Source organism: Cherax quadricarinatus, chromosome 38 (genome assembly GCF_038502225.1).
Source record: "Cherax quadricarinatus isolate ZL_2023a chromosome 38, ASM3850222v1, whole genome shotgun sequence".
Classification (NCBI taxonomy): domain Eukaryota; kingdom Metazoa; phylum Arthropoda; class Malacostraca; order Decapoda; family Parastacidae; genus Cherax; species Cherax quadricarinatus.
Genome location: NC_091329.1, coordinates 6,704,226 through 6,720,001, shown reverse-complemented (window position 1 = coordinate 6,720,001; position 15,776 = coordinate 6,704,226). Strand labels below are relative to the sequence as shown.

The window sequence follows — 15,776 nt, the reverse complement described above, 5'->3', positions numbered from 1 at the left end:
TGTATCATTTATACACACTAGAATTAGACGACACTTGAGGTTAGTAACTCATTAGCGATGCATCACCACCACCTCCTTAGTTAATGCAATCTCTTCTACTAACCCAGGAACCTACCATTACCTCTTATGGTATGATATTAAATATTTGACCGGACGTGTGAGACAGTGGAAGTCCTCGGTCAGATAACTTAACTTTATCTAGTCAGTCATCATCAGACCCGTGTCTTAAAGTTTTTTCCATTTCTCTTTATAAAATATGTACCAATTCACTCAGACCAGTAAGCCAATAGTTGCTGCTGTGGCCACTGCCACCTTACCTTAATAATATAATAATAATAATAATCTATTTCTACAAGTACGATACAACTTATACAGACCTAGCTGACATCAGTGACTTACTATATAGAAGAGTCCTTGTTATGCAGAGCATTTCGGGCAAATTCATTTAATTTTGTCCTCGGGATGCGATCCACATCAGTCGGCTAACACCCAGGTACTGCTAGGTGAACAGGGACAGGAGGTGTCTTAAGGAAACGTGTACATGTTCCTGGGTCCTACTGGTGTACTGACGACAAGGAAAGAAAAGATAATTGACATAAATTTGCATATTCCAAGAGAATGAGAGACAGACATAGAGAGGCTGAGAAGCAGGAACGCAGGCAGGCAAGAAACAGACCGGACACAGACACGAATCTGTTAAGAATCTTGAACTGTTGAGAGGCATGTAGTATATATTGGGTTGGTGTGTGCACCAGAAGTTTTTTTTTATATACCAGCCGTATCCTAAAAAAGATCCATATTCATCATTCAATAGCTGTCCTGTCAGAAGTGCCTAAACATCACAATTTATATGATCATCCGAATAACAACACCCTTACCCTTCCTCTAGAGTGCAGGCACTCTTATTTTCTTTCACCTCTAGGACTCGAGTCCGTTTACCCGGTTTCCACGAATTCCCCCCGTAAGTGTTACTTTACTAACACTCCAGCAGCACGTCACACCGTAAAAAGCACTCGTCTTAACACTCCGATCTAACGTGCTAAAACCTACCTGTTGGATGCCAAGTTCCTAGAGCTCAAAACCTCCTTAACCCCCCTCCCTCCTACCCAACCTGGGACGACCCCTATCATGAACAAATAATTTGATAAAAGGTGCATGAAAAGAGCATGTGGGTGAGGCTGTGCGGGCGTGTGGGCGTTCACAATCACCTTGCAGTGGGTGAGGGACCCTGAACTATGTTTGTTCTCGGCCAGTTAAAAACAGCCACAGACAACCTCCGTGGCTTAGTCAATTTTTCTTAATTAAACTCATGGTCACTATTGTTTACAGGTTTAAGTGGCCAGTCGTGTCAAAGACAAATTAATTACAATTATGATGGAAGCAACACAAGCAGCAGCATTAATAATAATAATAATAATAATAATAATAATAATAATAAAAGATATTAGTAACACTAGTAATTATACTAAAAACAATAGTAATAATAACCACTTTGTCTTATTAATCTCCAAGTAAGCCGTAGTGTACTTCATCAGGGAACCATGTTGATAGGCTTGGAAACGGTGTTGATAGGCTTGGAAACTTTTTGATCTGCCTTAGGACTGTTTCGTATTTTCGAAGATTATTAATGTGAACTTTTTCTTATCTCATTCGTCATCTTTACCTAACACGTTTCGCTCCACCTTTATCTCAGCATTAACGTGCTTAGGTTCGTATCGCTAGCAAGTTGCGACCTGCTTTTCTCTTGCATAGAAAATTCACTAAAGGGTGTCAGATATATTTAAAAAAAAATGATTCCATCTGTCCCATTGAACCGCGTGTCCCTTTTCAGAGGACACGTTGCTATCGTCCTCATCCATTAGGATTAGGCTGACGATCTTCAGTGTTGCAGACCCATTGCAGATAAAATATTCTTTTCTTGTACACGCAATATGGAGACAGAGTCACACTTTCGAAAAAGAAAAAAAAGAAGGTCAGAAGAAAAACAACAGCAACCCGGAAGCTTACGTTTAATAGGGCGATTTGGTCCTCTTATCCAGGATGTGACTCATAAGCCAGTTAATACATCCAAGCACATATTCACTGCCATTTGAACAGTTGCGGTAGATGTTAAAAGACCCCCCACCCCCATGTACCTAACCGCCCAGGATTGAACCCGGGTCCTCCGAGTGTGAGCCGAACTCACTCTCATTCAGCTGCTAGGGTACCCGCAAGATGTCTTCACATTTCAGAGTATTTGCGCCACACGCTGCTACTATCTTCCAGTCCCATTAGGGTACATGTGTTTATCTTCCAAAGCCATTAGTAAAATCGAGTATTAAATCGTCAAATCTAATTTAAAAGGAGTTCAGAGTCGCTTGAGTACACCGCGATCGACTTCAGAGCCATTATCAGCACTGGTTAAAGGTTCCGACCCTGTGGGAGGTTATATAGAGTCACTATTGTGACAGTAGATGGTCCACTGTGTTCCTCATCACGTGTTATCTGCAGTAGTTCCTGCTTATTCAAGGCTGTGTACCCTCACGCTTGTGCAAGTTCATCAGCTTAACGTCCTTTTCCTGACACTTTTACCGATAAGCTTTAGTTGTTGTGGTAATATAATGCTATTTTTTTCTATTAATTGAGTCGGTTATCTAAGTGTCTTACTTGGTGGTGATATGGGAGCTTTACTGTGTGTGTGTGTGTGTGAATCAACTCCCGCATCTTCAGATTTGTAGTCACAGATTTGAGAAGGCGGGAATTGATTCACAATTCCTCCTTCGGTTCTTTTAATCTTTTGATTGAAAGAAGTGAATCTGATGACTCTGACGGAGAAAGGCAGACCGGAGGGAGGGGGGGGGGCATGATTACGACATAAAAATCCTAATAAGCTTTGATAAGACGGATAGGGACAGACTGTATTAAGTGGACCAGGATCAAGAAGACACAGGCGGAAGCTGAAAATACAGATGAGCCATAGGGATGTCAGGAAGCACTTCTTTAGTCTCAAAACGGTTGAAAAGTGGAAAGACTTGGACGAGGCAACTCCAGTACACAGCCTGAAGAGTAGATATGACAAGGCCCAGGAGAGCAGAAATTAGTGATGCTGGTCAGAGTGGTCTAGGAGGCGAGACAGGAGCTGAGTCTCGACCCCAGCAACCACAGTTCGGTAAATGCAGCTCGGTACACACACACACACACACACACACACACACACACACACACACACACACACACACACACACACACAAGACACAGATGAATCAAAGGGATATTAGGAAGTATTTCTTCAGCCACAGAGTAGTCAGGAAGTGGAATAGTTTGGGAAGCGATGTAGTGGAGGCAGGATCCATACATAGCTTTAAGCAGAGGTACGATAAAGCTCATGGTTCAGGGAGAGTGACCTAGTAGCGACCAGTGAAGAGGCGGGGCCAGGAGCTTGGACTCGACCCCTGCAACCTCAACTAGGTGAGTATACACACACACACACACACACACACACACACACACTAACAGTAGGTTTAAGAGTCTATTAACAAGATCCTTTGACAGATGAAAACTAACAAGCATAAAAACGTAAATATAAATGAAGTTATAATAAAAAGAAAAAAAAAGTTCAATAATTAATAGCTGGTGAATGAGGAAAAATTGAAATTTAAGAATTTGGTGGAGGCGGAGATGTGTTGCGCAGGTTGAGTGCCGCTTATGGTCTAATGAGTTTTGTTTATGTTGAGAAATGTGATTGTTTTGTAGCTGAATTTGTTGTGTCGAGGAGGTGGGGAGGCGTGTTGGGGTCAAGAGCAAGCTGTAGGGGTCAGCCAGCTGCAAGGTGGGGCAGGGCTGGGGGCATTTGTTTGCTGTTGGGACGGTTATCATCATCATCATCACCAGTGCAGACAACCTTTACCCAACACTGGAATACTGCCAGCATGTCTCCTGTCTTCTGAAACATTGGAGTTTTCTCAAGGATTAGACGTGCAGCAGAACGGGGGTTTCTAACGTATTTTCACACCAGTGTTACCGAGGCTGCGACTCACAACACTACACTAACACATAACAAACCCTGTTTTTCAAAAACGTACAAAGTTGTTGTGAAATTCAGTGATATTTCACAAAGTTGGAAAGCTCTTAGTTATGACGTTTCCGGGGGGTCAGGGGCCCCCCTCCCCTCGGCCTGGTCCAAAAACAGACCTGTTAAGTAAAAGAATACAAATGCAACTAATGTGACGTTTTATTATGGCAACGTTTCGCTCTCCAGGAGTTTTGTCAAGCAGTTGATAAAGGCATGATAAAGCTCCTGGAGAGCGAAACGTTGCCACAAGAAAATGTCACATTAGTTGCATTTGTGTCCTTTTACTTAACATATTGTCGGTAATTCTACGTCGATCAGACTAAAAGTAGAACTTAAAAGTACTTTACATTGTATATCTGTTTAGTTAGAGTTAGATTATTTGAATGCTAATTTAATCTAATTAAATTTTACGAAGATAAAGATTATTCAATTGAAGATTATTGACAATAGCAAAACACTGTATATAAAAACAGTAAAGTAATATTAAGAGATGGTGATAGAGAACTGTTATTAATTTTACTTATAATAATTATTGTGGAGAACTATAGTGGTGAGAGTGAGAACTATAGTGGTGAGAGTGACTGCACGAGTATATTTACCTGGAGTTTACCTGGAGAGAGTTCCGGGGGTCAACGCCCCCGCGGCCTGGTCTGTGACCAGGCCTCTTGTATGAAGGGTAGTTATCACCTGGATGAGCAGGCTGCATTGTATATGTTGGATGTATCTATTCCTTCTACGTGTAATTCACATCAGAATTAATAGACGTTCTTAATATTTTCGAAACAGTTGGCAGATAAAGAACTTTTTGCATCTTCTGATACAGAGTTCCATATTTTGGCGTCTTTAAGTGCGTGGAGTGTCGATAAAGTAGAGTCGAACACGAGGGATATCAAAGGAATATCCTTGTAATGTGTGTATATATTCTTTTGCAACTCCTCAAGATGTAATAATAATAATCTTTATTTCTACATGTACAAGGTATACAGTCCTAGCTGACATCACTGACATACTACTACATAGAAAACCCCGTGTTATACAGAGCATTTCGCGCAAATTAAGCCAATTTTCTCCCCAGGACGGGATCCACACCAGTCGACTAACATCCAGGTACCTATTTTACTGCTAGGCGAACAGGGACAGCAGGTGTCTTAAGGAAACGCGTCCTAATGTTTCCACCCGTATCGAGGATCGAACCACATACTTCAGTATGTGAGCTGAGTGCGCTAGCAGTCAAGCTGCGGGACACCGTAGTTAGTATTTAAAGTGGGTGTCATGTATACGTAGGGGTAAATGTGGCTGTTGTATGTGTTGGGTAGATTTCAACTATTGAACAGTGAGGTGTGTGTCGTCTGGAACCTGACTGATTCATTCTAATAGATTTTTGTTGAGTTATGATGTGCTTTGGTTGATTTGCTGTTATAGATCACCATGCACATTTACCATAAGGGAAGTAAGGATATATTAAGAGAGTGGTACGGAGTAATATTGTTTGAGATACATAGCATCGTATATTTGGAACAATGACCACTTATTTAGAAATTTTCTTTGATATATGCTGGACACGAGAGTCGAATTTTAGTTTGCTGTCAAGGTGTATATGTTAAAGACTTGCTCTCATCTTGTCTTTAACTGCGTATAATATTTACCTTTATGTTCAGCTGAACATTTACCGATATACCCAAACACTATGTACAAGGTCTACTTAGTACTGAGTGTGAGTTTGTTGGTTGTCATTCAAGTACATATCTTTACGATCTCCGTCATTAAGCGTGTTGTTGAGCACAACTGGATCTGACTCTAAGATGACATTGCAGGTAAACAGATCTGGTTACTAAAAGTAATTGCTTAAACAAGTCTACAAACATGCCCAGTGACTTCTAACACTCAGTTACTGCTTCTTATTCTCAGACTAACGTACACCATGAAGAATTAGACACATGTGCAACATTTGGTTATCTTTATTTGTAGACGTTTCGCCATCCAGTTGCTTTATGAATACAATACAAGGACATAATATGAAGAAAGTATTGTACTGATAAAGCCACTGGTGAAACGTCTACATATAAGGATACCCAAATGTTGCACAGGTGTCTAATTCTATATCTTGTAGGTATGATATACCATTGGTATATGATATACCATTCAATTTATAACGTACCATGCTCATTGCTTCCCATGTATACTTCATCACAGTTGCGTTAAGTGGAGTTAGTTTTTAGGTCATCACCATGTGTCCAGAGTACACACGCTCATAAAGATGTGGAACTCTGTAGTTCCAGTGTACTCAACGCACGACGTCGTTGAGATCACTGTCAAACAACCCTCTTCCACTTTTACGGTGCAGTTCTAGAATTTGAATCATGTATAGCACGATCTAGCATTGTATCTTAGTCTTCACGTAGACATCTGACTTGTTTCAGAGTGCATTCGGCTCGTCATAGTGGGTAGTTATTAGTGAAAAACTCAAATTTCTGGTTCGGAACTTTAACGTTGAGGAGAATGTTTGCTGTTAAAGACACTTCTCTTGCAGGAGAATACGTGCGCATTATGATTGCTTGTGTGTTGATATTCTTGAAGACGGCTTTAGTAGTGTTGCTACTAGCAGGTTATCCCTTACTGAAGGTGTTATAGCAGGGGAAGCTAGAAGAGCCCTCTGATCTGGGGACACGAGCAGTGTCCCTTATCTAGGGTGCTATATAGCGGGGCCTCCAACACACCCTGCGTTAGGAGAGGTGGGGAAAAAAGGCAACAGAAGATTTGCAGTCCCTATAAGGATATCTGTCGGATGTGAGGGCGACGCTAAGGTGGTGGTAGTAGTAATAGTACTTTTATAAGGCTGATAGTTGTAGTAGTCGTGAGTATTAAAGTTTTGTATGATTTAATTTAATATTCATATTTTTCTTATGTGATTTTCAGAAACTGAATATATATATATATATATATATATATATATATATATATATATATATATATATATATATATATATATATATATATATTATATAATATAATATAATATATATATATATATATATATATATATATATATATATATATATATATATATATATATATATATATATATATCCTAGGTAGTAGGTTGGTAGACAGCAACCGCCCAGGGAGGTACTACCGTCCTGCCAAGTGAGTGTAACACGAAAGCCTGTAATTGTTTTACATGATGGTAGGATTGCTGGTGTCCTTTTTTCTGTCTCATGAACATGCAAAATTTCAGGTACGTCTTGCTACTTCTACTTACACTCAGGTCACACTACACATACATGTACAAGCGTATATATACATACCCCTCTGGGTTTTCTTCGATTTTCTTTCTAGTTCTTGTTCTTGTTTATTTCCTCTTATCTCCATGGGGAAGTGGAACAGAATTCTTCCTCCGTAAGCCATGCGTGTTGTAAGAGGCGACTAAAATGCCGGGAGCAAGGGGCTAGTAACCCCTTCTCCTGTATATATTACTAAATTTGAAAGGAGAAACTTTGGTTTTTTTCTTTTGGGCCACCCTGCCTCGGTGGGATACGGCCGGTGTGTTGAAAGAAAGAATATATATATATATATATATTATTATTATCATCATCATCTCTTACCTCTTGTGTCTTGATAAGAATTATAAATCTCCACGAATTGCAGTTTTAGTTCGTCCCTACAAGTAAGCTTTGGCATGGAGCAAAAATCTTGTGTTATAATTACGTGTTTCCCTAATCATCGTCACCACCTCAACATATTAAAATGCAACAGTGCGTCGTTGGTTATACCTTCTTTTTAATGGGGGCGTCAGGGAAGAGGGAGAGAAAGAGACTAGTGTTTACTGATGGCGGAAGCCCCTCCAGCACCATCCCTTAATACCCTAGTTAATACAATGCAATATATTTTTTCTGCAGTATGCAGAATGCAGTTTACGTGTAATAAAATATTGTTAAGCACAAAAGAAAGCCACTAGCATGCGGTGCGTTTCGCCATGTTGCCTTGAATACACTACCAGCGGATGGACGAAATGTAATACGTTCAGAAATTGACGTACTGTATTGTATAAGAAATGAACGTAATTTGAGGATGCGTTATCATTAAGGTCAGTGAAATAAAGAAAAGGCACTTTGCTGAGCAAGCTTTTATTGGACAACGTTTCTGTCTGTTTAAATCTTTATTAAGTGATAATAAGGGTCTACAAAGATGGAAGCTTTGTCGTAATAAAAATGTGTTAAGTACCCCTCTCTCCTTGTCGGAGTGGTAAATCTCACATGATAGGTAGCGGTCCCAGGTCTCACTTGATCTCTGGTCCAGGATTTAAGTTGAGATGGGTCGTGTTGTAGGGAAAATTAACTACGACGTTGTTTATACCCGTTGTAAGGAAGTAGATGGTGTTTAGGAGTGACTTGTATTTTGTGCACCAGCAGCAATGCAAGCAGCAGCAATAGCATTATCATCAGAACCACAAGGACCACCACCAGGGTCACCATAGGCTGTATCAGCACCCTCGCCGGCACCAGTTGCATTACCAGAACCACCAGCAACACCTCCAGCAGTAGCACCACCACCACCACCACCGCCACCAGCAGCAGTATTAGTATCACCAAAAACAGGTGTACAGGGGCTAAGCCGCATGCAATATAAGTTACGTGCTGCCTGGTGACCATCACTGGATCACGAACACATTTCAGTGCGAGCAGAGGGTGGCTGTCGAGGAAGCAGCAAGAGCAGAGTGTAGTGTGATCAAGTGTGTCTACTGAGCACTCTGCTCACCCGCTCAATTATGGAGATGAAGCTGCAGAAGTGCGCAGAGAGGCTGGTACAAATGGCAGGTGTCTTGTTAGCGGGTTAACTACTCGCTGGCCCGTGCCATTTCGGGAAGAGACGCTGCCTTGGAGTCAAGTCTCTGTCACTCTCTTTACAGCTACGCCCCGTGCCTCCGTAACCATTTCGTACATGTGGTTTCAGAACATAACATACAAGTGTATTTTATTTAGGCATACGTGTTGAACCTGTTAGGAGACTTATAACCAACTGCATTGGCCTCATGTAGTTTTATGCGACGTAATGGGAAGATTATGCAGCCATTTCTCAGGGCAGTCAACCCCTGTGCAGACTCAGGTCAGAGATGTACGATAGTTTTGACTGCTCATTTGCAGCTAATGCCTGCCAGATTAATGAATACATTCGATGTTTCGAATGTAAATTTTTCTCTTATATGCTGGGGCCGTGTAGCACCGCAGGTGTGTGCTTCCAAAACAATGCCTGTTGTAGGTATAACATCTTACGTTTATAAGTTAAAAATATCATTACTCTTCACCATTTCAGGGATTTAGCACAATAAGAATTGTAAAATATACCATCCTTCACTGAATAATGGAATCGAGTACAAATATATTTACAGTTTGCATGAGAAATGGTGAAAATATAGAACATAAATGTTTATCCACCTGTGTGCCAAGTGTAACTTCATCAGTTGTGCTACAGTTAACATATAAAGAATACATAACATAAAAATCATCTTAAGATCCGCACAGATATCAAGGTGTACAACTCACATGCATATCACCCTAAGTAAATATTGTGTACTCACCTATATGTGGTTGCAGGGGTCGATTCACAGCTCCTGACGTCGCCTCTTCGCTGGCCATTACCAGTTCCATTATCTCCCGTCTCCAAGAGCCTTATCTTGCCTCTTATTAAAGCTATGTATGAATCCTACCTTCACTACTTCACTCTCCAGATTGTTCCACCTCCTGATAACTATGTGGCTGAAGAAATACTTCCTAACATCCATATGACTCATTTGACGTTTTCAGCTTCCTGGTGTGTGTGTGTGTGTGTGTGTGTGTGTGTGTGTGTGTGTGTGTGTGTGTGTGTGTGTGTGTGTGTGTGTGTGTGTGTGTCTGTGTGTGTGTGTCTGTGTGTGTGTGTCTGTGTGTGTGTGTCTGTGTGTGTGTGTCTGTGTGTGTGTGTCTGTGTGTGTGTGCACGCGCGCGTGCCTGCGTGTGTAGCTGCCATCTGAGAGGTCAAATCTAGCCAATATATTGCGGTTACACCAACAAGGCAGACAAAGTTCATTCAATCCTAGTATAGGGTAATTCCTAAAAACCTGCGACTCCTTCCTGAGACACGCAGGCGTTGCAGAATTAGAGTCCAATACAGAAAACATAAGTAAAAGATAACCACTAAACAAGTCAACCGTTCTCAAGACATACAGTGTACCTCACTTAACCCAGAGTGTATGTCCACACAGGACAGATGCATCGCTCTACAGTGACTGTTCCGAGAAATTAGAGTCAAGTTCACTTTCAAATTAGAGCTGTCACTTCTCTGTATTCTGGCATGTTAAAACATGACCAGATACAGAAATTATGTCTACAGTGACTTGATGCAAGTGATGTGTTTTTGAAACTAATGTGTTATTACGACAGAGGACCTGGACGTTATCTCAGCTGTCCGATAATGCCTTTTAACAACAATCCTAATAGTAAACATTAATAATTAAACACTGAACAATCACCAAATTTTGTACAGATATAAGTTATGTTGTACCCCTTATTTTTTCCTGTTTTAAACGGTGTTTATTTCGTTTTTGTCAAGAAGTAAAGCATTGTGGCAACGAAATAATATCAGCTTATTAATATAAACATAGAAGTCATCAACTGCTCAATATAAACAGATATCAGCTGTTGAATATAAACAGACAGGCAGTAGGAGGAGTGGCAGTATATATACGTCAGGTGTAATGATGGGTTCTTATTGATTCACTCATCTTGGTACTTTATCATGCTCATGTTTCTCTTCTCTTCCCAGCAGGTGAGCCATGACGGGAGTGTACAGACAGTGGGGTCTGTCACTGGATATGAGAGCCTCCTCACATGTGAGTACTAATGGCCTAGTTCTTGACAGGTCCTTAGTGTAGATATAAATTTCAGTTCCTTAGATATGCAGGCAGACGACCTCATCAGCCGTAAGAAATAAGTAAAAGACTTTGGAAAAATGATGTCAACTTTGATGTTATTTGGAGAACAAAGTAAAGCAAATGTATCAAAGTCCAGAAAATGACAGGGTGGATAATAAGAACTTTCAAAGCAAGTGAATAATTTGTGATCTCACGCCTAGAATGTTGCTATGTGCTCACAGCTCTGTTCAACTAATCCTATATCAGTTGTATAACGTACATTTTAAAAATAATAATAATTATTATTATTATTATATAAAGCAGGAGAGATATCTGTGCTGGAAAAATATAGAGATCTATTACTGGGATTGCCGCAAAGTACTTGGAATTTACTCTCTGGAGTGAAGAAAGAAGACATACCTGGCAGGATATACTTGGAATACATTGGAGAGCCAAGTCCCTTACTAGTGAGAAATATGGGAGGAAATGTAAAAAAATAAGTGAAAAACAGGGGGTGCCATATGCACATTGGGAGAACAGTATCAACATCCTTGGTCCAAGACTTTTCAACTTCCTGTCAGCAGATATCAGAAATATTGCCAAAACAAATATAAAAATCTTCAAGATCAAGTAGGCTTTGATGGACATATATAATTCGACGAACTGCAAACAGCAATATCTTGGTCGACCAGGCAGTCAACAGGAAGGCCTGGCCTCCGGCCGGGCTGCGGATGTAAGAAAAATTTCCCAAAACAAGTCACAGTTAAATCACATTTACGGGCATTACGTATTTTTAATCGAGTCGATCCTTCATCATCATCAGTTTTCTGTTGGCTGTGTGCAGGTCCGTTTTCTTTGATTTGGTGCTGGCAGTGACGTAGACAATTATTGTGGAGTGAGGGCAGCCAGCGAAACGGGTTCTCATACTCATTGAACCAGGTTAAGCAAGTTTTTACTTAGGAAAATATACAGATGGTTTTCCAGAGAGCAGAATAAATTTGTACAGTGGTTCTGAGGGTGCATAAATGTTGTGGTATATAGATTTAACCAATAGAGACCCGATAAAGTTAACGATTTTGACTTCTTATCCAGGAATTTTGTATTTATTCTTAGGAATATGTCTTATGTATATGTACTGAGATCAGCAATGTATACACGTTTGGAGGGGTGTATATATCAGTATTTATAAGCTTAGAGAGTACTTTCATTACTACAGCAGGATCTGAAGTATTGCTGACTGCTGTTGTTGGAGAATGGTCTTGATGACCTTCGTTTAGTTAATAGGCTTTAGACCTGGTAAACCAAGTAGCCTACGTCCATCATTCTTAGCCGCGGGCTGTTGTTTACCTCTTTCCTCCTTATGGCTGTTTACCTCTTGTCTCTTTGTGACTTGTTTACCTCCTGCCTCCTTGTGATTGTTGTTTACCTCCTGTCTCCTTGTGGCTGTTGTTTATCTCCTGCTTCCTTGTGGCTGTTGTTTACCTAATGCCTCCTTGCGGCTGTTGTTTACCTTCTGCCCCCTTGTGGCTGCTGTTTACCTCCTGCCCCCTTGTGGCTGTTTACCTCCTGCCTCCTTGTGGCTGTTGTTTGCCTCCTACTTCTCTGTTGCATTTTGCAGTTTTCAACTACTATTCATTGTAAATAAATAATTCATACTCCCTCATTATTAAAATTGATGCAGAAGGGCAAGACAGATGCAAGACTTGCCCGCGCCGATTGCACACTTGATCATTGTTGTCTGGCTAATACAAGGTGAACGCTACTCAGGAAATCTATAAATGATTTTGTAGACAGCCGTATAAATTTGTACATTGAATGTAATGATGTACCTTGTCCTCTCAGGGGGCGTGGAGTCGTATCCCAATCCTCAATAAGGTACTAAATATATTAAGCAAATTTCCTGAATTTGCTTGTAACAGATAAGTGAACTGTGGATATATACTCCTCTTAACCCTTTTAGGGACTAGTTCCTAGGTCTTTTGTGTGTCCATATGCTCTTGCGCTACCCTCCACAGGATGGATATGGGGTAAGATAAGATAAGATAAGATAAGATTTCGTTCGGATTTTTAACCCCGGGGGGTTAGCCACCCAGGATAACCCAAGAAAGTCAGTGCGTCATCGAGGACTGTCTAACTTATTTCCATTGGGGTCCTTAATCTTGTCCCCCAGGATGCGACCCACACCAGTCGACTAACACCCAGGTACCTATTTGCTGCTAGGTGAACAGGACAACAGGTGTAAGGAAACGTGTCGAAATGTTTCCACCCGCCGGGAATCGAACCCGGGCCCTCCGTGTGTGAAGCGGGAGCTTTAGCCACCAGGCCACCGGGCCACACAATAAACTAGCCACTTTGGTGGCAAAATTTAATCTCCTGACAAGGCTTTTCAAGAGCCCCAATGGAAGTAAGTCACTTTGACTTTTTTGGGGGTTAACCTAGGTAATCTACACATATTCTGTTTTGCATGATAATTTATGCCACTGTATTTGTGTACCTGTATCTTAATAAACTTACTTACCTCTTGAGCTAATAACATTTTCTATTTTCAAAGGAGGATCTTTAGTCATTATATCTTAAAAGGGCTTTTCAAAATCTGCGTATGTGTAATGTAATTTCTGATGTCAAAATCATTATGCCGTATATAGAAGCTTGATTAGTAACCCAGGATAAGCCAAGAAAGCCAAGCAGTATCGCATATTTCCATTATGGTCCTTATACCCTCCCCCAGGATGCGACCTACAACAGTTCACTTATTCATAAGTATCTATTTACTGCTATGAAGCAAGGACTTCAGGTGCTAGGTAACGCGCTCATACGTCTAACCTGCCCAGGATTAGATTCAGGATCTCTGGGTTGAGCCGAATGCACTGCCATTGCTCTACAAGTGTATATATATGTATATCTACATTAGTAAGTGTATATACGCAGATTTTGGATAACTGTTTTAGTGATTAATATATTTTGGGCTGATGGTGTACAGGTGACATGCGGTCGTAATGGCTCACGTGCAATCGATAGGCTTTAAACCTAGCAGAGAACCGGCCATATATTATGAATTTTTATCCTCGCCGAGAGTTGTGGAACAGTATATATACTGTACTGAGAGTATAATTTAATCCCCAGTTAGTGATATCCAGTGGCTGACCTACATTTTTGGGGGCCCCTAAAGCTTGAACTGTTGGGGGGGGGGGGACCTTCGCACCCAGCAGCGGGGTCTGTATGATCTCTTATCTTCTCCACCACAGATTACCACAATTTTTTTTTTTTTAAATTTAGGCACTACATCTTGATTTTTTATTAAATTTGTTGTACTGTATTATCTCACACGTCAAAGTCATTGGTGTGAATAAAAACTTTCTGTGCTTCATAGCTTTCGAGTAAATAAGTTACTGAAATTGACCGCGAGCAACGAAATAGGCTTTCATTTTTTTTTATTATGACGAGCCTGAGATCATTTTTAATAAAAATTTTAATTTCTGCCATAAATGTTAATAGTGTTTTAAATTATTTATTATTTTTATATTACATCTATTTAGAATGAAATATTCTTAATTTGAACGGTTTTTTTTCCGTTTACGGCCTAGCCAGGCCTAGCCTACCTTCTGATTTTTATTTTAAATATTTTGTATTGAATTACATTGTTATTATTATTTAAAAAATCTCGTACAGTAGACCAAAAATTTTTAAGCAATGTGGACTCAAGTGGCTTCTGGGGCCCCTCCGGGTTAGGGGCCCTCAGGTTTAAGCGTCACTAGTTTCATAGTAGAGCCGCTCCTGATGATATTCATAAAGACCTCCAGGAGAACCGAGGTCTTCAAGACCCTCGTGTAGTCCATAAAACACCGGAAACTAATTTTTGTTCTTTTGTTCCATAATGGAAGGTGTGTGTACATATATGCGTGTACTCACCTAATTCACCAAATTGTGGTTGCAAGGGTCAAGTCATAGCTCCTGGCCCTGCCTCTTCACTGGTCGCCACCAGGTCCACTCTCTGCCTGCTCCACGAGCTATATTATACCTCTTCTGTGTGTATGTGTGTTACCAGCTGTCAGAGCCACTTGTCGATAGACACGTGATCTGATGTGCATGTTAATTACCGGTTTTGTGTGTATATATTCACGTATTTCTGGTCGCAGAGGTCGAGTCTTAGCTCCTGGCCTTCTCCCCAGGTCCCTGACCCCCCCTCCCAAGCTCTCTCTCAGCTTGTTAACCTGAGGTTCAGATCTAGAGTGTCGTGGCGCCAGTATTTGACCCCAGCATGGTAACACCGGCATGTTGACCCCAGCCAGCCACACAAGTGTTGTCTACATTGTACACCTATTGAGGAACACACAATGGGAATCCAGGACGCTTATGGCCCCAGGCGGGTTATAAACACCGTGCACGTATCACTTAGAAAAGTGCTAGTGAATAGTCGCTGTATCACACTATATAGCTGCTGTATCACACGCAAAAGTTCAATGAGTACTTGCTATATCACGTGGAAAGGTTCTAATGTTTCATAGAAGAGTCAGAGAATGGTCAGTACATTACACTAAAGTTGAAATATATAGACATGAGTCGGATGAGTAAGACACATATGCAACACTCAGGTGTTGTTGAAGACGAGCTGAACACTTCTGGAGGCTGAGGGATGGACACCTCAAGGCTACTTCAAGGTTGATGAACTGATTACATCATCGTTACCTCTCCACTGCTTCTACTGTCTCCATATTTTAGTCATCTCTGTATTCACATGACGAAGCCTACTGTGTAGGCGAAACTTTTTAGAAATAAAGGTATCTAACTGTTGTATATTTGTCTTACACAACAACAACAACAAGTAGAGTATCATAATAA

At 40.7% G+C, this 15,776-nt stretch overlaps 1 protein-coding gene across 5 annotated transcripts in view; it reads left to right on the top strand.

The window, feature by feature from the left end:
• The window catches only part of LOC128692948 (cytospin-A), a 531,559-nt gene that overhangs the window by 117,989 nt on the left and 397,794 nt on the right, over window positions 1-15,776 (top strand). For 3 of the 5 annotated variants that reach the window (XM_070092043.1, XM_070092042.1, XM_070092040.1), the window contains exon 1: window positions 10,845-10,916. The exons of the other annotated variants lie outside the window; for them this stretch is intronic. In XM_070092043.1, the coding sequence (XP_069948144.1) occupies window positions 10,860-10,916 (57 nt within the window). In that variant the 5' untranslated portion in view covers window positions 10,845-10,859. Of the gene's footprint in view, window positions 1-10,844; window positions 10,917-15,776 lie in introns of those variants that run through there. 5 annotated transcript variants of the gene reach the window in all.